The 22,591-nt window shown below is 35.1% G+C and overlaps 1 protein-coding gene across 11 annotated transcripts in view; it reads right to left on the bottom strand.

Annotated features, from left to right (window-relative positions):
* Nucleotides 1–22,591, bottom strand: part of TANC2 (tetratricopeptide repeat, ankyrin repeat and coiled-coil containing 2) — a 440,902-nt gene that overhangs the window by 353,898 nt on the left and 64,413 nt on the right. For all 11 annotated transcript variants that reach the window (XM_015438693.3, XM_015438694.3, XM_015438695.3 and 8 more), the window contains exon 2: nt 10,315–10,386. In XM_015438693.3, coding sequence (XP_015294179.2) covers nt 10,315–10,386 — 72 coding nt within the window. The remainder of the gene's footprint in view (nt 1–10,314; nt 10,387–22,591) is intronic.

The raw sequence follows: 22,591 nt of genomic DNA, 5'->3' as shown, positions 1-22,591 counted from the left end.
ATGTCAATAAACAAATGTCAACCCTAAGATGACACAGATGTCGAAATTTAAAAAAAAAACAAAAAACAAAGACTTTAAGGCAACTCTATAACAATGCTTCACTATGTAAAGGCAAACATTCCCAAAATGAACGGAAAGACAGAAAGTCTCAAAATCCGGCATGTATTTTACATGTAAAGAATATCATGCTTCCTATCAGCCAAATTTCAAGTGCTCAGTAGCTACATGTGGCCAATTATTATGTATTATACCATGAAGTTCTAGACCTATATTCAGAATCAAGTCCAATCAGTCTCTAGAAAGTACGATTAAGAAGTATGATCCAACCACCAAAGACTAGAAAAATCCATGGATGATTACTCTTACCACATCCCCATTTAACTCACCTATGTGGTCTGTGCAAAAGACAGACAAATCTTGGAGAATTATGGTAAATTTTTGTAACTTATTCAGGTCATAATCTAATCCACTGTTACTTTAAGTGCCTTTCCATTCCATAGGGCACTATGCTGGTCTACCACACTAATAGTATGTTCATAAGACTTGGTGAACAGGAAGTAGCAACTAAACTAGGTATCTTGGGAAGAGGCTTATTGCAGAACTTCAGGTGAATCTTAGGGCAGACCATGAGTATTTTGAAAAATAGCTATGCCATCCTCTGCAAAAAACTATTATTCTTTTTGGAAAGAATAGTTTTTGGCTTATTACAGGGCTTAGAATAAATGGTTTGACCATGTGCCACCATATTACCATGTGACCTGGGCAGCCTGCCGTGAACTTAGTATTACTAGACCAACAAAACAATATAATTGGGTGTGCACTGCAGCACTTCATCATCAGATGGAAGAGTGTATGTGAGATGAGGGTTCAGCAGGTCTTGAATCATAAATAATCGGTATGAGTAAGTAGCCATAAGTCCATGGCTCCTACTTTTGCTACATCATTTCTTTTCTCTCAATTTGGATGTAAGATCTGATCTCATGGAGAATTTTTCTATGACCATCTGACTGAGGGAAAAAAGTCAGGCCTTGTTTAATGATGGTTCTGCATGACATGTAGGTGACAACAGCACAGCAGCTCCATTCAGGGGTGGTCCTGAAGGAGTGGTGAAGTGAAGAAGTGAAGCCCTCCCTGTGGCAGAAATTTGAGCAGGGCCTGATTGTCCGTTTCAATTGTAAGGAGAGATAACAGAGGTACTATTCTATACTGACTCACGGACAGTGTTTAATGGTTTTACTGGATATTCAGAGACTTGAAAGGAACAATTACAGAACTGATTACAAAGATATCTAGTGTCAAAGAATTTGGCTGTATCTCCTTGAAAGGGAACACATATGAAATAATTTATGCCCCATGTGAATCCCTGACAAAGAGCAAACACGGCAGAGAAGGGGCTGCTTAACCTGGTAAATAAGATGGCTTGTTCTGGGGACTCAGTCAGTCTCAGCCAATGAAAATGGCCTACCCAGCCACTCTACCCTACCCTCATTAACAAGGGATGGAGTTTATACATGAACTTAGCAAAATGAACTTCCACTCATCAATACTAATCTAAGACCACAGCTGAATGACCACCCTACCAGCAGTCCATACATGTGCTGGGGGATAGGTAGGTAGATATGCCAGTATATGGTATCATTCACAGGATGAGCGGAAAATTACCTCTCTGCTCATTTCTAGCTCCTTGTGATTTCCCCTTCCTTTTTAATAAATCAACTATAAATTTAAAATAAATTTTGTTACATTCGTTATCTACCACTTCTGTTTATAGTGCAAAGGTTTTCAGGTTTGTCTTATTCTGCCCCCTTGTGGGAACTAGCTCTTCAATCTTTCACTAGGAAAAAAACATTAAAACCAACTGCTCTTCAAATGAAACAAAACAAAAAATGTATCAACTCCATAATAATTTTCCCCAGGCTTTACCAATAGATCCCTTCCTCATCATTTCTTATCCAACTGTTTATGACCCTTCAAAAAGACCCTTCAAAAAGTTTTTCAAAGGAGCTTTTATAACTTTTATATCTTACCAGAAAAATTCACCTAAGAATATTTTAAAATACAAATCTTTCTAGATGTTCATACCTTTACCAAACTTATTTTATTTTTTTTTGAGACAGTCTTGCTTTGTCGCCCAGGCTGGAGTGCAGTGGCACAATCTCGGCTCGCTGCAAGCTCTGCCTCCCAGGTTCACGCCATTCTCCTGCCTCAGCCTCCTGAGTAGCTGGGAGTACAGGCATCTGCCACCACGCCCAGCTCTCTTTTTTTGTTTTTTGTATAATTAGTAGAGGCGGGGCTTCACCGTGTTAGCCAGGATGGTCTTGATCTCCTGACCTCATGATCCACCCGCCTTGGGCCTCCCAAAGTGCTGAGATTACAGGTATGAGCCACAGCAACCGGCCTTCCAAACTTTTTAGTTGTCATGCTTTTATTCCTTTTCTTTCATAAAGGTGAATAAGCAAGGAGTGGCTTCTACAAGGCTTCTAGTGTTAATTAGGCCAATTATCATAAGTTAAATAGAATATTTAATATGTTCTGATACATAATGTGCTCGGGGCCACGTATTCCAAGAGCTTAAGATTATAAATTAATTATCATAATCACTTTGCAAATCTGAGCACTCATATATGAGGAAATAGTGGAATATGTAATGGGTTACTTACACCATCAACCAACATGCAGATTTTAAGAAATTAACAATTTAAGTATGTTCCTGGAGGGATGGCCATGCTATACGGCTAATGGAGAGAGAAGGGAGAACTAAAACTGCATTTTATTTTTCAAAAACCTTCAAACTAGTTCGTATATGCATATGCATCTTGCATATGCCAGTATGAGCTCAGAGGAAAACATGGAAAGATACAGACTGACTGTAGGTATTTCTTACTTTAGGAGAGTGGAATAGGAATAAGCTTTAACATATCCTTTTTAAATGTCTACATTGTTTGGTACAAATTAACTTTTTAAAAAATTAATGAAACTATAACAATAAAAAATATAAAGTATGACTAAAATATAAAAATGCATTCTGACACATCCCTAACATTCCAAATAATAATGAACTATTGGCCTCAAGTTGGGGCTACGTATTCCAAGAGGCATCCCAAGTTTAATTTTATAAAAATAGTGTGTTTTAATTTAAAAAAATCTACAACAAATTAAATTTCAGAAGAAATACAGAACTAGAAATAAAGATATTTCAGAGGGATTTATCATTTAAGCTCAGATCTTCCATATATTATCCAACCACCAACAAACAAATACGTACTTTATATATCAGAATAAAAAGGTTCTAAATACATGCTACCAACAATGCTGATTTGAAACTTGGGATGTAGATAAGTATAAAGCCAGAATATAATATAAAATTAATATTTCCTGTAGGAAAATAATGGTGATTTCACAACATTATTCCGAGAATTCAATAAGGATTATGTGAAAGCACCTAGTCCACAACCTGGCACATACACAAAACAGTCTTATTCATTAGTAACGCTACTATACTAGATATATTCTTATACTGAGATAAAGAAGTAATACACTGAATATTGAAATAATTTCCTTGTCACTCTATGTAATTAACCACAGTTGGTTCAAGAAAGAAATCATTGTAACTTTCCAGACTGAAGAATAATTTGTGTGTTTCAAGAGCATAAACATCTCATTTCTACTAAATATTTTACATATTTGCAAGGAAAGAGGATCAGAATATAGTATATTTGACAATTTAATATACTAGTTCTATTGACACATCAGCTGGTATTAATCAAATAAAGTTGGCTACAAATAATGGAAGTCATGCAAAGCCACACCGTACACATTTTCCCATCTTCCAGCATGAGCTGGTTTCATGGACATCATTACACCAGTACACATCTTGTACACCAGAACTCAATGCCTACATAATGCTATTTTTGCAAAAGAAAATAAAAACTGGGTTTCAACCATATCATGCTGGCTCATCTACCTACTTAATGTCTAGAACCAAGTAAGTTGCTTACATATATATGATCGCTAATGGAAAAAAAATCATTTAATGCAGAAAATGGAGCCAGTAAAACAAAACAAAAAAATACCTCTGATAAAGTAACTCAAGATTCCTGAAATACAGAATCTGAATTCCTAGAACTATAGTTTCCTTCATCAAACTTGATAGCCTGAATACAAGGCACTAGCACTGTTCTGTATGCAAAGACCCTACTATTAATAAACTCCTATATTACTAGGAAAAATGGAGACCCATAGACAAGACAAAATACAGTAAGTAATATAGTCCAATTATATATAATATGCTATTGGAGAGTAGAAAATAACCACCTAACCTGCGACAGTCATACCGGGGTTAAACTAACACAATCAGTTTTACAGTCACATTTCAAGAGTCCATCTCCCATCTCTGACATGTAATAAGCAGAAGACATTGGAGGTTCCTGCCCCTAAACTGGAACAGTGAGTATGAGCATGTTTGAGTCAAAATCCACTGTACTGGAGAGACAGATCAGAAGCCAAGGAACTTGTTAACACACAGGAAAGAAAAGGACTCTGATGCACAGAGGATAAGAAATTGGCACAGTCCAACAGACATCATATATTTCTGCTGCTACTGGAGAAGAAACATGAAATAGAAACGGTATCCACAATCAAGGCAGATTATCAGGCAGTATGCACCTGTATGGGGATCAGCTGTTTACAGTTAGCGTTTGTTCTGAATGAACTAGCATCTGTCCCAGTAGGTTGATATTGGTGCACACTAATTTTACAATATTTTGAGTACTATCTGTATTGTAATAAAATGGAAGGGTACTGGTTCTGGGTTAAGATGAAGTAGGCACACTATGCCTTAACCGAATGTAACTAAAACCCCTGAATATAACTGAAAATCCTGGAAAGAATGATGAACCAGCAACCTGAGACTCAGAAAAGAAAACACTAGTGGGCAAACTGTGGAAGAAAACTAGAACTTAAAGTACAACCAGTTCAGCAACGAGTTTCCAGCTGTTTTTTATGTACCCCAAACCCCAAGACTGAATCCAAATCCTGGAACTACACACCAGGAACAAACACAAAGAGATACAAAATAAGTCTTCTCTTTCTGGTTAGAAAGTGGGAATGGAGGGCCTCTATATGGGACTGAGTGAATGGGGGAAATCCCCTGGCTTTTTCTTCCTTTACCTTTCTCTTCCAGCCCTGTCCCTAGGCAAGCCCATCTCACAACCAGCAGCTATAGCTGAGGAGACACATAAATCTCTGAGGAAGAGGAACTTTTCTTATTAGAGGACCAGTGGTACAAGGAATGTGAGAGAACTGCAAGGAGAAATAGACAAATCCACACTCATAGCCTGAGATTTCAATATTCCTTGCTGTTCAACAAGTAGAAAGAAAATGGGCAAGAATATAGAAAACTTAAATAACACTATCAATCAACGTGACCAGGTTGACATTTATAGAACCTTCCGCCCTAAAACAGCATAATACACATTCTTTTTAAGTGCACACAGAACAGTTATTAAAATAGATCATTTCCTGGGCCATAAAACAAGTCTCAACAAATTTAAAACGATTCAACCTACAGAAAGTTTGTCCTCTGATCACAATGAAATTTAAGTAAGAATCAATAAGACAAAGATATCTGAAAAACTTCCAAATGTTTGGAAACTACATCAACACACTTCTAAATAACACATGAGTCAAAGAAGAAATCAAAAGGGTATTTTGAACTAAATGAAAATACTACTTATCAGAATCTACATAACATAACTAAAGCAGTAAATAGAAATTTCTAACACTAAACTCCTATATTAGAAGAGAAAGCTCCCGTATCAATGACCCCAGCTTCTACCTTAAGAAACAAGAAAAGATAAAATTAAACCCTGAAGGCAGGCAGAAGAAAGAAAATAATAAAGGACAAAGTATAAATCAACGAAATAGAAGACAGGAAAGCAATACAGAAACCAAATACAAAACTGAAACTGATAGTCTCTGAGATGTGTAAAACCGACAAATCTTTGTCCAAAATGATCAGGACAGTGAGAAAGAATACTCAAATTACCAGTATCAGAAATGAGAATGCTTACATCACTACAGATTATGCAGATATTAAAATGTTTCTCAATAAGAAACACGTAATTTGAATAGTCCTATATTTATTAAATAACTTGAATTCACATTTAAAAACCTTCCAGCAAATAAAATTCCAAGCCCAGTTAGCTTCTGATAAATTGTATCAAACAGTTAAGGATGAAATAATATCAATTCTACAGGATGTAGCTTAGGAAACTGAAGAGGAGGAAACTGAAGTTGAAACTTCCAACTTATTCTATGAGGCCAGCATTATTCTGATTCTAAAACCAGACAAAGACAGTAGAAAACAAGAAAATGAAAAGTCAATATTCCACGTGAATATAGATGCAAAAATAATTTAAATTCTTAGCAAATCAAATACGCCAACCATACAAAAACAAGTCACAGGTCAGACCTGCCCTCCTTTAGAGCACTGCTTCCTATCATAATAGTCCAAATCAAATACATAATGAAAATATTTGTACCACATACTTAAGTAAACCGATCAGGTTTTCTACTGGAGGTGACTCGCTTGGACATCAATTACTTTGGATTCTGCTAAAGAACTGAAGACATTATTCTAACATCTCCTTTCCTACACATTATTTATTTTCCCTGGAGTTCGGAACTTTCTTTTGCTTACTATTTTATGTATTTATCACTAATTCAATCTTCAGACTCTCATTAGTTGTCTAAAACTTTTCTAAAGACAATTAACTGCATCCGGTTTCTACCAATCTCATTTTCCTGAAGACGGCTCTTCTGGAGGCTTCTAACCCACCCCAATCTGAAATGCTAGCCCTTTATCCCCTTCTTTTTATTGTCATTCTGAAAGATCTTTCTGCTTTGACTTTCCTATCTCTTGCAGTTCATTTCTTTCATTTGTCTGTCTTTTTTATTTTGATGGATCACATCCTCCAACAGATTCCTTAGAAAGTGTGTAAGAAGGCAGATTGTTTTTGAAAATGTACATATCTAATTCTATTCTTATATTTGAATAATAGTATCAATGCATATGGAATTCAGAGATTGAAAATTATTTTCCTTCAGAATTTTGAAGATGCTGCTTTATTTTTCAGTTTCCAATGCTACCACTGAGAAGTGCAAAGCCAACTCATTCCCTCCCACCCCCCAGAAGCATGAACGATCTGTTTGGCCCCAGTGATTTCAAATTTCACCACAATGTGCCTTAGTTTGGATCTATTTTCATCCACTGTACTGAGCACAGAGTGAGCCTTTTCAGTCAGGAAACTTTATGCTCTTCAGTTAAGAAAATTATCTTCAATCATCTCGTTGATGATTTCTTTTCCACTTTCTCTGGTGTTTCTTTTGACAACTATTATTTGAATATTGAAATTCCTGGAATGATCCTGTGATTTTTATTAACACTCCTCCGTTTCTTTTTATATTTTTGTCCTTTTGCTCCATTTTTTCAGAGATTCTTTCAGCACATTAGCCTCTGATAATTTTATGGAGCTTTTGGTTTTTACTATCAGAATTTCAATGCCTAAGAGCCTTTTTTAAAAGTCATAATACCACTCTTCTATGTACTTTTTTCTTGTCTCACGGTTATTTTCTCTTATTTCTGGGGATAACAGTTATATAATTTTCCTCTGCAAAATGTTTGTCTCTCCAAGTTGTTTTATTCCATTTAATTTCTATCTTTCATACATTTAGAGAGCTTCTTCAAATATCTACTAATCTTTGTTAGCTGCTCATATTTAAGAGCACAGGACTGAAAAGCTGATTTGGAGCTTTGATACACGGAGTGAGCTAACTGGCCTGTTTATTTCAGGAATCTCTGATGACTAAATTTCCTCTTTCTTCTTTTATCTTCCTTTTTTTGGTCAGATTCTCCAGAAAAGACATTTTTTTCCAACCTCCTGCCTGAAATCTGAAGGTCTAACTGCCAGTATTCTGGGAGCCCAGTAGGAGAAAGACAGGAGGGAGATATCTAAGGTCCAATTCTCCTATTTTTAGCATGGGACTTCTGCCCTCAACTATGCCTGGTGTCTCCCAGGCTAGAGCGTTTCTGGTTTTCCCCACTCCTAAAGATAAATTTTGCTTTTGGTTAGGGGTGAGGAGTTCAGCATTTGCCCAGCTGACTGGTTAGATGGTTTTAGGGAGGAAGTCCCAGAAATCCAATGCTTCTTCATCTGACTTTCAACCAATTGTCATTTCATCTCCATTTCCACACACTGTCATTCTCAAGCTTGTTGAGACCTCTTGAGGTTGTTTTGTTGATTTCCTCTGCTACTGTTAGAATTCAGTTTTCAATTATTCATATACTCTCCAGTTTCTAAAACTGTGTTGATATTTTCTCCTTCCAATCCTTCCTTACTGATCTTTCAGTGGGTTTCTGGAGGTAACAAGCGTTGTATGCTCATCCCATCTTTTACTCCTAATAATACTATTTCTCATTCATTTCAACTCATTATAGTTTTTTAAAATTTTCTTTCTGGCCAGGCATGGTGGCTCACACCTGTAATCCTAGCACTTTGGAAGGCTGAAGTGAATGGATCACTTGAGGTCAGAAGTTTGAGATCAGCCTGGCCAACATGGTGAAACCTCATCTCCACTAAAAATACAAAAAAAGCTGGGCCTGTAATCCCAGCTACTCTGGAGGCTGAGGCAGGAGAATCGCTTGAACCCAGGAGGCAGAGGTTGCAGTGAGTCAAGATCAAGCCATTGCACTCTGTACTCCAGCCTACGTGACAGAGCAAGATTCTGTCTCAAAAAAAATTTTTTTTTCTTTTGAATAAAGAGATATTACAAACAAAGTATCTAAAAAGTTAAGAAACATGCTTTTACTATCAATTAACTCTAACAATGATACAATTCCTGGTGACTTCAAATTGAGATCAGGTAGTTGTACTCTGGATCACAGAAATCCCTGGTTTTGTTGTTTGAAGTTTTAGCTTTGTTAATAAAATTCAATTATGTTCATTGATTTGAAAAATATTTTAACTGACAAAGCTCAGAGTAAATTAGATAAGCGATTTCAAACATCTGTATTTGATATTTGATAAAATTTAAGACATTTAATAATTACAACAATTTTAGTAATAATTTGTACTGATGTTATTTTTAGAGTTTTGCATAGATAATCTCATTTTTATATCAAAATATGTTTACAGGGAAAATAAGAGTGAACAAGATAAATTCCAGACATAGTCATAATACATGCTTATTACTTAAGTATGATTAAGTTTAGCACAATTTAAAATTTTCAACACATATTATTCTTCTTTTTATTTTGCAACAAACAATTTTATAAAAATAGTAGAGCTCTAAAACCTGGGAAGAGCAAAGTTGGAGAAAAAGAGGGACACGATTATAGAATAAATAAATCTGAAGCTTTTACAGAATTAAAAACTGCACATTTGTAAATCTGAGCTTTATTTTATTTTACGCTATTATAGATTCTTTGAAAACCTAACTCAATAAATGATTGAAATTTTATAATCTATTCATCAGTTTGGGTTCTCAATTCTCATTCTCTTTGAGATCAAGTCATTCATTCACCATTTATTTAGTGACTACTATATACTATGTACTTATTATTGGCACTTAAGGATACAGCAGTGATCAAAGCACAAAAATCACTGCTATCACAAAACATCCATTCTAGTTTTGAACAGAGAAAATAAACAGAATAAATACGAAGGTGATAAGTACTATAAAGAAAAAGGAATGCAGAGCTGGTGGTCATGCAATGTTAAATAACTTAGAAAAGGTCTAACTGGAGATTTCACTGACTCAGAATGTTTTTACCTACTTTCAAAGTTGTCCCTTCAAAAATTAATCAAATGCCTGTGATAATAAATTTTAAATAGAAAAGGAAAATAAGAAGGAAGATCCTAACATAGCAATTACCAACAAAAACCATTTCTTCTGAGAGAGCTACGACAACAAATACTATATTGATGAAATTTAAAAAACCAGTGTGTGATGATACTCCAACAAATGTTGAAAATTGGTTACATTCCAAAAGTGGTATCTCGATATATACCATAATGCTTCAAAATTACTTAAACTTTAATATCATTTAAAACGCAAGCACTAGACAATATTTAATTTTCTTATATCTTGAATAAATAATATACAGATTTTTATATCATATCATTTAAATCATAAATGAGAAACTAGAATATCTAAACTATACCATGGCAATATCCTAGTTTCCAAATTAAGTACTAGAAAGAAATATCTAATGTTATTTTTTGAAATTTAATAATCAATTTGATGAAAATTTACCTTGCCCAGAGCGGCTTTGGCGAGAGTCTACACTTGACTGTCTTCGATCCGGTGGTTCCTCGCTCCCTCCATCTGCATAAAATTAAAAACAGCATAAGTAAATAGATAATGAGATTGACATAACAGTGTCTCTGACATTGTCTACATATTAAAACTACTATATGGATCATTTATTTGTATTTCCTATAATCTGGATCATTAAAATATTTGAGGATTTTTCTTATATAAACCAATGGTTCTTACCCTTATTTTTGTGGGTTTACACTCCCCTCTTGAAGTCTTAAGAAAGTGTAGGAGTTTTTCCCCTCCCCCATATGTATATACTCTACTTTGTATATAATGAAGGAAAGTTAGCAACTCCAAAGTTCAGTCACAGAATTCCAGTTAAGAAGGCCTGATTTAAAACAATCTTTTAAATTAATTACAGCTGCTTTTTCTGTCTAAAGTACAACAGTACATCAAATAATCCCTAGGACTGTTTTACTATAATAAGAATTACATACATTATGTTTTATAAGAGATAAAAATCAATAAACCTATAAAAGAAATCAATAAAAGCTAAAAACCAAATAAATCTTGAGTTTACCATGATTTTTAAAATTATATAGAAACAAATCCATTTCATTATATACATCTTCTTTTAAGAAATAAGCAAAACACTCATGCACTTTAAGAAAAGTTAAAACAAATTTTACTTTATGTAAATAATTCCCTCAATTTTGTTACACAGAAACAGAAAAATTACACATCATAAATTCATTAAAATAGGCACAGTAAAACAGAAATTAATACACTGAGAATGTAAAGTATAATATAAAAAATGAAACTAAACCAAGCAAAATCTTTAACATAGTGGTCTATACACTTACAAATTTGTTATCACTTTAATCAGATAAATGCATTAAGGCATCAACAATTTCCTTTGTTCTTTCTTTCATACAATCACTTATTTTTTAACTCGACATGGAAAAGGGGTAGTAGCTGTAAGCAGGTTTAATAAAGAGTATTCTTGCTCTATCATCTACTTACTCTATGGTTTATTCTTTGTAATAGAGCTCGCGTATTAACATCTATTGCTTTTTAAACAGATGGCCTGTTTTTTAATTCATTATTGATAGAAAGCTTCCTTTTAAATATATTTATTATATGTAAGGCCTAGCAATAATTAAATCCAATTCATGTATACAGATCAACTATTCTTTATTTTGTAGAGGGCTGTTAAACTAGCAAGTACAGCAGCATTTAATCGATTCCAAATATACGATGACAATACAAAATAGTAAGTACACTGCCAGGAAATACTAATATCTCTTATTCCACAGTAATCTAGTAAAACACTCCACTAATTTAATTAGTCAGATTTGTAAAATAACTTATCACATAGAAAGATACTCAAAGTAATAAGCAACCATATTTTTCCTTCCAGTATGAAAATCCTGTTTAAATATAAATCAGTTTAAATATTATTTTAGTTCTGCTGTTACTACATAAGTTACCATATTTGAATAAAAAGACATGTTGACAAAATAAGGTGTTATCTGAAAGACAAATATGAGAAATTTTTCTTTGACATTATTTTAAAAAATTAAAGCAAAAATCTAGTCATGGATTATCATCTCTGAATGGGTGATCTGCCTCTGTTGAAATTAAAACTTAAATTATTTAATTTTGCCCTTTTAAAGGAAATGTGAACGTTTATAATCCTTCTTAACTGTACTTCAAATTCTAAGTAAACAACTCTATAAATTATATGGATTCTTTTTAATAAGGCTCAGTATTTCAATTGGGTCAACTCAAATTTAATTTCTAAGTTTTAAACCCTCTATGATTCCTTCCACCTCACTCTCTTGTGAATTAATATTCAGTATGTCCAAAAATCCTAAAGTTTTCTCTTCTTTCTAAAATGTATTTAAGAACAGACAGAAAGGCAGCCAACAATTACTATGTACTCTCTGCCAGGTATTTTATATAGTTCATCAAAGCCCTATGAAGTAAAGTCCTATTTCACAGCTAAGAACACTGAAACTCATGGTGACTAACTGAAATCCAGTGACAAAACCAGTAAAAGTGAAACGGGATTTTAACCCAAGGATGTTTGACTCAATACATCTCTCTGATACTAATTTCTACCCAAATTTATTAAATATTCTAAGTTCAAGTCATGTTCCCATTTTATTCTTTTCTCACGAAAACGATGTTAAAAAAGCACTAATCAGTAACTACAGCAATTCTTCCTTTACAGAATAGAGGCATTCTAACAAAGCAGGTTATGAAGACTTCGTCTTACAACATAATCTTCCTATTTGCTTCCAATATAAAATCAAAAGACATACTTTCTAAAGAAAAAAAAAATGTTTTTCCCAAAACCCAAGTTTGTTCTCTCTATTTATTCATTCTACTAAAAGAGAGCTTCTCTTGACAATGAACTGGACACAACCAAAATAATGTACCTCATAGGAATTCTGGTACACTGCCGCCCCAGGTCTCTATTACTGTTCCTTTCTAATGAATACCATTATTTAAGAAATTCTAGGGCTGGGAAAAATGATTCACGCCTGTAATCCCAGCACTTTGGGAGCCCAAGGTGGGAAGACGGCTTGAGGCCAGGAATTCCAGGTTACAATGAGCTATGCTAAGATCACACCACTGCACTCCAACTGGGCGACACGAAGAGACTTTGTCTCTTTTAAAAAAAAAAAAATTCTACACTCTATTAATAAAATTTAGTACGTGACATTCTGTATACCCATGCTAGGGTAACTAAAGTCCCTATCATGCATCTGTTCCCCACATCTATGAAATCTATCACCGCAAGCTTAGGTATACATGCTTTACAAGGAATTCAAGAAAAAAGCTGCTCTAACAAGAAAAATAAGTAAAACTAGTTCTTTCTAAATGCTTACAGTGTGAAAATATGATATATTTTTAGCGAAAGGTCAATGCTCATGACATTGATACATGAATAACTCTTATCAAATCAACTACTTGAGATGGAAACAATTTTAACTCACCTATAGTTAGGCACAATGTTAACCTGCATGTGCTGTCATAGAAATTACACTGTGAGAAACAACTAAGAACCCTGATCTACCTGCTTAATGTGTTTTTAAAAAATCTTTAAACGCATTTACCTACAATAATTTGCATTTTAAAAAGACACCCCTTATAGTACTGTAGAGACTAGGGTGGTGGTTTTCAATACTAGATGAACAAACACATGTGGTTCTGCTCTAATAAAACTTTCTTTATGGTCACAAAATTTTAATTTCTTATAATTTATATGTCACAAAATATTATTATTCTTTTAATTTATTTCAACCATTTACAAATATAAAAACCATTCTTAGATTATGGGCCCTACAAAAACCAGGAGTGACCTAGATTTTGCCATTGAAATTAGATCAGTGACCCCTGATCTAAAGGCAGGGAGATTAGTTTAGAAGGCTAATTAGAGCAATCTCTGTGAAAAGGAATGAGTTGAATGACTTGAGAGTAAGACCAATAAGGATGAGAAGGCGGCTCTGCAAATGATGTCTGGCCTAGGGGCCATTGAAAGTATAATGGCTGCATGGGCTCAAGGATCCTTTTCTTGGCTCTCTCTAGGTGATCCTTTAGGGAGTAAAATGTAAAATTCCCCCAAACCACCCCAAATAAATGGAATACCTGACTGCTTAATTACATGTTACATCTCAATCTTCTCTGTGACCAAGAAAGGCTCTTACAAGGTGACTAGAAGTGCACCATGCATTGTGAAAGGGATTTTTTTCCCCTTAAGTAAAGTTTACGGTTTTTATTTTAAATAAACATTGCTGAAAACCACAATATCTAGATTATGTTGTAATATCATTTCCTATTTTCATGAAAAACTAATGTGTACATCATTTCTACAGTCTGAATTTGATACTTGGGTTTGAAACCAAAATTATATATTTGAATATTAAAATCCATTTATAAAAATTTCTGTAAACAAGTATTTTACATAAACACTTCATAATAGTTAATAAGGAAATAAAAGCAGCCCACCAAAAATTTCTATTGGTAACCTATTTTCTCCAAATGCAGAATGAAAATATGGCATGTCAAAACAGACAGACCAGGCAAAATAGAAGAATACAACAGTCCTCTGTAGAGGACCTACTCCTTTCATTTAATTTGTAATTATTTATACGTTTTCATGAAAAAAGCCCAATGGAACCCAGTAATCATTAAGATACCTGAGACAGACATCAATAAATTACTAGAGGAGATATGAGATAATGTGCCTGTGAATGAAATACAAAAATAAGAAGCTTCTTAGAATATTTAATTTGTATTCCACTTTTAGTAAAGTTACCAGGAAATGTGTGGGAATATATACTCATGTACATACAAATGCACAAAAAGTCAGTATGTGGGCATTAGACCTGAGTTTTAGTTCCATACCTGCCATTTTTAGATGAGTTTCTCTGAGCCTCAGTGTTTTCATCTGTAAAACTGAGGTCAAAGTAACATCTTCCTCTGAAAGTTGTGAGGTTCAAATGACTTAACACATGTGACAGTACTTTGTATTCTCTAAATTGGTGATTTTCAGCCAGGAGCAAACCAGGGACTTCTAGAGACATTTTTGATTGTTACAATTGGAAGAGTGCTACTCATTTCTAAAGAGCAGAGGCTGGGGATGCTGCTAAATATTCTAGAATTCACAGGACTGCCTACCACCACAAAGATTTATCAGGCCTCAGATTTCAACAGTGCCAATAGCTGAGAAATATGTTCATAATGTAAATGTTCATAATGATCATAATTATCAAAATTATATACAAATAAGCTAATTATCTTTCTGTAAATAAGTTTCAAATATACAGAAAATACAGTGAAAAATATAACTGACACTGATATAGCAACTATCAAACTTTACCAAATCTTAAGATTTCCCATATTTGCATCAATTTGTTTTAAACTAAAACACTACCAGTTATATACAGCTGATATTTTCATTATACAGTTCTCCAATACAACTTCCCTTCTTCCATCCCTCCCCAAATTAACCACTATCCTATCTTAATATGTAAAATCACATGAATGTTTTTATACTTTTATTACATATATATGCCTCCACAAATGTTTACATTATATAAGTGTAATGATACTATATCATCCAGCAATGTGCCATTTTTACTTAATACTTATGTTTTGAAATTTATCTGTGTGGACATTCATTTTAACTCTAGAATAGTATTCCACAGTATGAATATATCAATGGTATCTATTCTCTTACTAATGAAGATTTAGACACTCTCCAAATTTATAGTACTTCAAAAGTAAGTCTGCAATGAACCATTTCCTACAGCACATGTCTAACCTGCTTGTATATAAGCTCCTTGTGCACATGTTCAAGATATAGAAGCGAAACTACTAAATCATATAATGCAAAAACTCTGTGAGAGCAACCAAATTTCTGCCAAAGACAGTTGCATTAATTTTTATTTCCACAAAAAGTGAACGTTCCCATTTCCTCAAAATCTCATGACTACTACTCAGGTTTTTTTCATTTCTGCTAAAGAATGTGAATTGCTATCTGATTCTTGTTTAATTTGCCTTTCCCTCATTAATAATGAAGCTGAGCATGTTTTACTGGCCATTTAGTGTGTGCATATTCTTGTTCATATCCTCCACCTATTTTTGCCACAACTTTCTGATCTGCATGTTTTCTGATAAGAAATCTACAGTCATTCAAACTGTTGTTCCCCTCTAGGTAATGTGTTATTTCTCTCGGGCTGCTTTCAAGATTTTTTCTTTATCTTTAGTTTTCAGCAGATTGATCACATAGTGATTGAGTATGAATTTCTTTGCATTTATCCTATTAAGGATTCAGTCAGCTTCTTGAATCTGTAAATTTGTGCTATTTACCAAATTTGACAAATTCTCAGCTATAAGTTCTTCAAATACTATTTTAACACCACATTTTTCCTTGTCTTTTCCTGGAACTCCAATGGTATGAATCTAGATCTTTTGTTACTACGCTACAGATTCCTGTGGTTCTATTCCTCGTCATCCCTTGCTTTTCTCTCTGTTGTTTAGATTTGGATAATTTCTATGGATCTGTCTTCAAGTTCACTGACTCCTTCTGCAGTCACCTCCATTATGCTACTGAACCCATCAAGTTTGCTTCTTGTTTGGGTCTTTATATTTAGCATTTCTAAAATTTTCATTAGGTTTTTCTTTTTATATCTCCTATTTCTTTCCTAAGACTTTTTATTTTTCCATTCATTTCAAGAAGGTTCACATGGTTGCTTGGAGTATTTTAAAATTATTTTCCCATTGGGAATTTATTATTTTTAATAAAATAAAATATAGGGTGTTGATTTAATTTCATACATGAGAGATAAAAAGTTAAGACTTTTCAGGCTGAAATATATTACACTTCAGAAGAGAGGCATCAATTGTTCTAGTAACAATAAAATGTTTCCTTTATTATTTTACTCCATAGAGAAGCATTTTTATAATAGTTGCATTAAAATCTTTGTCAGATAATTCCAATATCTTGGTCATCTCTTGGAGTTGGTATCTATTGTCTTTTCCCTTGCAAACTGCTATTTTCCTAGTTCTTTGTGTATCAATTTCATATGTAATTTGTATGTCACACTTTGTATGTAATTTTGGTTGTATCCAGACATTATGAATGTTTTGAGTTATGAAACTCCAAGGCTTCTTTAATACTACAGGATGTGACATTTTTCAAAGCCTTTGCTGTTGATATCTGCACTGCCTGTGTACCCCGAAGTGGTCAGAGTGCTGGGCAGTGATCTGTTAGGTCAGTTCTAAAGTCCATGGTATGACACTTAGGACCAAATTCACACCTGTGAAGCTCAGGGGTGACTCCAGGAGCTCATAAAAACTTAATGGGGTTGACTTCGAGGTGCCCCTCACTGCAATCTTTTTAGCACTTTCCATTTCCCTAAGCCTTCTCTTTTGGTACCCTGACAAAACCTGGGGCTATAGTAACCTTGCTCTGCATGTATTTCATGACTATATCTGTGTCTGGAGCACAGTGGTAGGAAGAACGAAGGGGGAAAAAAAAAAAGCTTTCATTAATAATCTAAAGAATGGGACTATAGCTCCACCAGAGAGGATGGGTTCCCCTTTCTCACTATTTTGGATTATGTGAATTCTTGATGTTATCACTAATGTGGGGGGCCAGGGCAGCGGAAAATAAAGCAACAGGAAACGGGGGTGAGCATTTGGCATATTCTGAGTGTTAAGAGTTCCTTTCTCATTCTTCAAAACAGACTTAGAGGGCTTCCACTGTAGATATCTCTTTCTCGGCCCTGGTGCCCACTCCTAGTTTTTGAACTATATTGTAAACCTAGCCTCCATGCCTGCTCCAGTGCCAGGTGAGCGCCAACAGCTTCAAGCTCCAGGCTGGCCCCTGCAGCCCCAGGCTCCAGATCTGTCCTACCACCAGGCTGGCCCCACATATCTAGGGCTCCAGACCTATCTCACTGCCAGGCCAGCCCAAGGGACCTGATGCTATATGCAGGCTCCTAACTACTCAGTCTGCAGGCCAGCCACAGGCTCCAAGCTGGCCCCAGAACCAGGCTAGCTCTCAAAGTCCCAAGCTTCAGACCTACCCTTTGCCAGGCTAGCATCTGTGGCCCCAGGATCCAGACCTGACCATGAGGACCAAGGCTCCAGTTGACCCAGGTCCAGGCCCATCCCAACAGACCCTGACAACAGGATGCACCTTGCAGGCCCAGGCTCCAGGACCAAGACTTGCCTCAGAGACAACAGGTAGGAGGATCGCTGAAGCCTGGGAGGTCAAGACTGCAGTGAGCCATGATTGCACCACTGGGTGCAAACTGTCACCCACTGCACTCCAGTCTGGGCGGCAGAGCAAGACCCTGTCTCAAAAAAAAAGAAAAAAGAAAAAACCGCCTGCATGGCAAAGAAAACAATCAATAGAGTGAAGAGATAACCTACAAAATGGAAAAAATATTTGCAAACCATACATCTGATAAGAAGCTAATATTCAAAATATGCAAGGAACTCAATTCAATAGCAAGAGAACAAATTATCTTATTGAAAAATGGACAAAGAACCTGAATAGACATTTCTCTAAATAAGACATATAAAGAGCCAACAGGTATATAGAAACATGCCCAACAGCACTAACCATCAGAGAAATGCAGATTAAAACCACAATAAGCCATCACCTCATACATAATTAATAAGACAAAAGATAAATGTTGCTAAGGATGTGGAGAAAAGTGAACTCTTGTATACTGTTGGTAGTAATATAAAATTAACACAGCGATTATTGAAAACAGTATGGAGGTTCCTTAAAAATTTAAAAATAGAACTACCATGTGATTCAAGAATTCCCACTTTTGGGTATATATTTGAAGGAAAGTAAATCTACGTATGTCAAAGAGATCTGCACTCTCTCGCATATTCATTACAACACTGTTCACAATAGCCAAGATATGGAATCAACCTAAGTGTTTATCAACCAATGAATGCATAAAGAAAATGTGGTGAATATGTGGGTGAATACACACAATGTAATACTATTCAGTCTTAAGAAAGAAGGAAATCTGTCATTTGCAACAACATGGGTGAACCAGGAGGACATCATGCTACGTAAACTAAGCCAAGCACAAAAAGACAAATACTCCATTGTCTCACTTACATGTGGAACCTAAAAAAATCAAAATAACTGAAACAGAGTAGAATGGTGGTTGTTAGGGGCTTGAAGGGAGCAGGGGTGTGCAGGGAGAAATGGGGAAATGCTGCTCAAAGGCTATTGAGTTTAGTTTGATAGGAGAAATAGGTGCCGGAAATCTATTGTACAGAATGGTGACTACAGTTAATAGTGCATTGCATATTTCTTTAAATTGCTAAGAGTGTAGATATTAAATATTCTCAGCAAAAAGCAAAAAAAAAAGTTTGAGACATTAGATATGTTAATTAGCTTGATTTAATCCTTTCACAATTTATACATATACCAAAACATCACACTGTATGTCATAAATATATACTTTTATTTTTAAATTATAATTTAATATACAACCAACAGTATATAAAGATTAATAGATTATCCAGAAACAATAAAATCCACAATAACTTTTGTATTCCAACCATTTGAAAAGTAATATATTTAAAAATATGGAAATATATGAAAGGAAAATTGTAAAAAGGCTCTATAAAGAGTTTTTCATTGAATAGCAGAGGCATTTATGTATCAATATTAGATCAAGCTTAAGAGATTAAGAAATACTTTAAAAGTAATTCTGAGAATCTCCATAGTGAAATGATTGTATAATTGTTTGTTTTTGTTTGTTTGTTTTTGAGACAGGGTCTCACTCTGTCACCCACAAGGGAATACAGTGGTGTGATAATGGCTCATTGCAGCTTTGACCTCCTGGGCTCAAGTGATCCTCTCATCTCAGCCTCCTGAGTAGCTGGGACCACAGGCACACCAAAACATCTGGATAACTTTTTTTTGTAATTTTTGTAGAGAACAGGGTCTCACTATGTTGCTCAGGCTGGTCTCAAAATTCTTGGGCTCAAGCAATCCTTTTGCCTCAGCCTCTCAAACTGCTAGGATTACAGGTGTGAGCCACTGTGCCTGGCCGTAGTATTTTTTAATATAAAGACTATAATTCCTATTCCTCCCAAATTGAATGGAACCATATTACTTTCACTTTTTCATTCTATCAGACTTTCTTTGAATTATGTCACTGATTCATGTCGTTTTACAGTGATATAGCATTAGCAATCATTATGTAGAACCTGTCCATATATATATATTGAAGATTACATACTCAGTAGATGTCCAGCATCTTTAAAAGCTCAGAATACAGATAAGAGCCCACAGATTTTAAACATGTCAGACACTGATGGAAGACACCTTAGTTAAGAACTCTGGGCCATCAAAAAATTATAAAGAAAATTATGAAAACGTAGTGGCAGTGGAACAGTTTTTGCATCTTCCAAAATTCCAACATAAGTATTATCAGAACAATCAGAGAATAAAACAACTACCCAGGAACAAGAATTACAATACTGGGTAACAAAGTGTGATATTGTAAGAGATGTATCTATATACATATACACACACACACACACACACACACACACACACACACACACACACACACACACGTCTTTGTCCCAGTTCCTGATACAGGTCTCTTAATCCTTTGGAATTTCCTGGGTGATGGGAGGGCCTTTTGTTCTAATGAGTTAATTCTTGGTGGGCTCCTGGATGGGGGTTGGTCACCAGAAAGACCAAGCCATGATTAGAAGCTAGAACTTTCAGCCCATGATGCCTCACCCTCCTAGAAGGAGAGGACTAGAGATTTAGTTAACAGTCCATCACGCCTACGTGACAAAGCCTCCATGAAAATTCCTGAACTACAGAGTTTGGGAACTTCGGGTTGCTGAATATATGCACAGTGGTGTGCCCCCAAGGGGGCATGGAAGCTCCAGAGTCTTTATCCAATACCCTGCCTTAAGCATCTCTATCATCTGGCTGTTCCTGAGACATATTGTTTTATAATAAACAGCTAAACATGTGTAAAATGTTTCCCTGAGTTCTATGAGACATTCTAGCAAATGCTCAAACCTGAGGAAGGGGTTGTGGGGACCTCCAATTTTTTTCCCTGTCAGAAATACTAGAAACTTAGACTTGCAACTGGCACCTGAAGTGGCTGTCAGGTTTGTAGGACTGAGCCCTTAACCAATGGGATTTGACTCTAACTCTAGGTAGCCAGAATTGAACTGAATTATAGGACACCCGATTGGTGTCTTCAGAGAAGTGAAGAATTGCTTGGTGGAGAAAAATGCCCCCACACATCTGGTCACAGACGGGTTCTGTATGTAGAGTACAGAAGAAGAATACTGTTGAATTTTCCTCTGTACACAGGGTATCCTTGCAAACCCTAATATAAATGGGTAGAGCTAAGAACAAACAAAACAGCTATAGACCTGAAACTTAATGAGCATCTACATGAGACAAAATGGTGGGGGGGGCGGCGTCTTGGAGAGTAATAGGGTCTATGACAGACCACAAAACTGGCAATCACTAGAATGCAACTCACCGGAAAATACAAAGAGTTAATTTAATAACAGCAGCTGACAATGAAAGGTGTTTGCCCACTCTAAGAGCAAATGAGTACACGGGGCTCACAGTAGAAAGTTCAGAAGAGGCTGGACCAGTTTAGCAATGTTTACTCTTGAAACTGATCTGCCAAGCTAGGGCTCCATGCTAAAAAGAAAGTGCTAGAAATGGAATCAAAATTCAGCAGAAAACGGACAAAAGGGACAAAGAAAAGAGAAGGTCTAAATCAAAGTACAAGAGGAGAACAGGGTCAGAAGGCAAGCTGCGATGTAACACTTTACAAAAACACAACAAAAGAGGAAGTTATGTGGAGTCAGAAAAAGCTATCATGTCTCCTTATACATACTTGGGCAAACTAATTTTAAATAAAAATGATTGACAAGAAAGTATCAAGGTCGAATTCCACAGACAGGAAAGAAAGAGAATAAAAAGCATCATAATACCTCCAATGAAAGTACACCAAAAAGGCTTATTCAAAAAAAAAATTTAAACAAATATACAATTCAAAACTGTAATGTGCAATTTCAAAAAGTGCTAAAGATGTCAAGAAAATTAGATAACACATCAAAGAGCAATACAAATCAGAATCAGAAAAACTCAGAAATGAAGAGACAGAAATCAGAAAAGAATTATAAATAAAAGTCATTTCAGTAATAAGACTAAACTAGAAGAAACAGAAGATCAAATAAACATAACAAAATGACCTTAAGAGAAATAGAAGGTTAAATGGAGGAGAATTTTTAACAAATAAAGAAAGAAGAAAGGGATTAAAAACGATTTGCAGGAAAGTGACAAATACTGAAAACAGGCAAAGATGGTCCAGCATAAGGATAAATAATCTCTAAAGAAAACCAAAGTGAAAGAACAGAAAAACTGTAATTCAAGATCCCTTTCCAGAAAAAGAAACCTGCATGTAGATGTATGTTTTATATATGTATATATACACCTAGTTATATATGTATTTATATTAATATGTGTGTGTATACATATAGACATATATACATGGAAGGATAAACACACACACACACACATACACACACACACACACTTGAAACTATGTATTTCAAGAGTACCCTGTATAGTTGACATTATCAACTTAGATCAATGCACTAAATTCTACTAAAATTACTGGATTTTAAAAAGGGGGGGCATTTGAGTATTTAAGCAAAACTATCA

The sequence above is a fragment of the Macaca fascicularis genome, chromosome 16 (assembly GCF_037993035.2).
Source record: "Macaca fascicularis isolate 582-1 chromosome 16, T2T-MFA8v1.1".
In the NCBI taxonomy this organism is placed as follows: Eukaryota; Metazoa; Chordata; class Mammalia; order Primates; family Cercopithecidae; genus Macaca; species Macaca fascicularis.
Note: the sequence above shows the minus strand (reverse complement) of the source record. Positions and strands in the feature narration are given on the sequence as shown.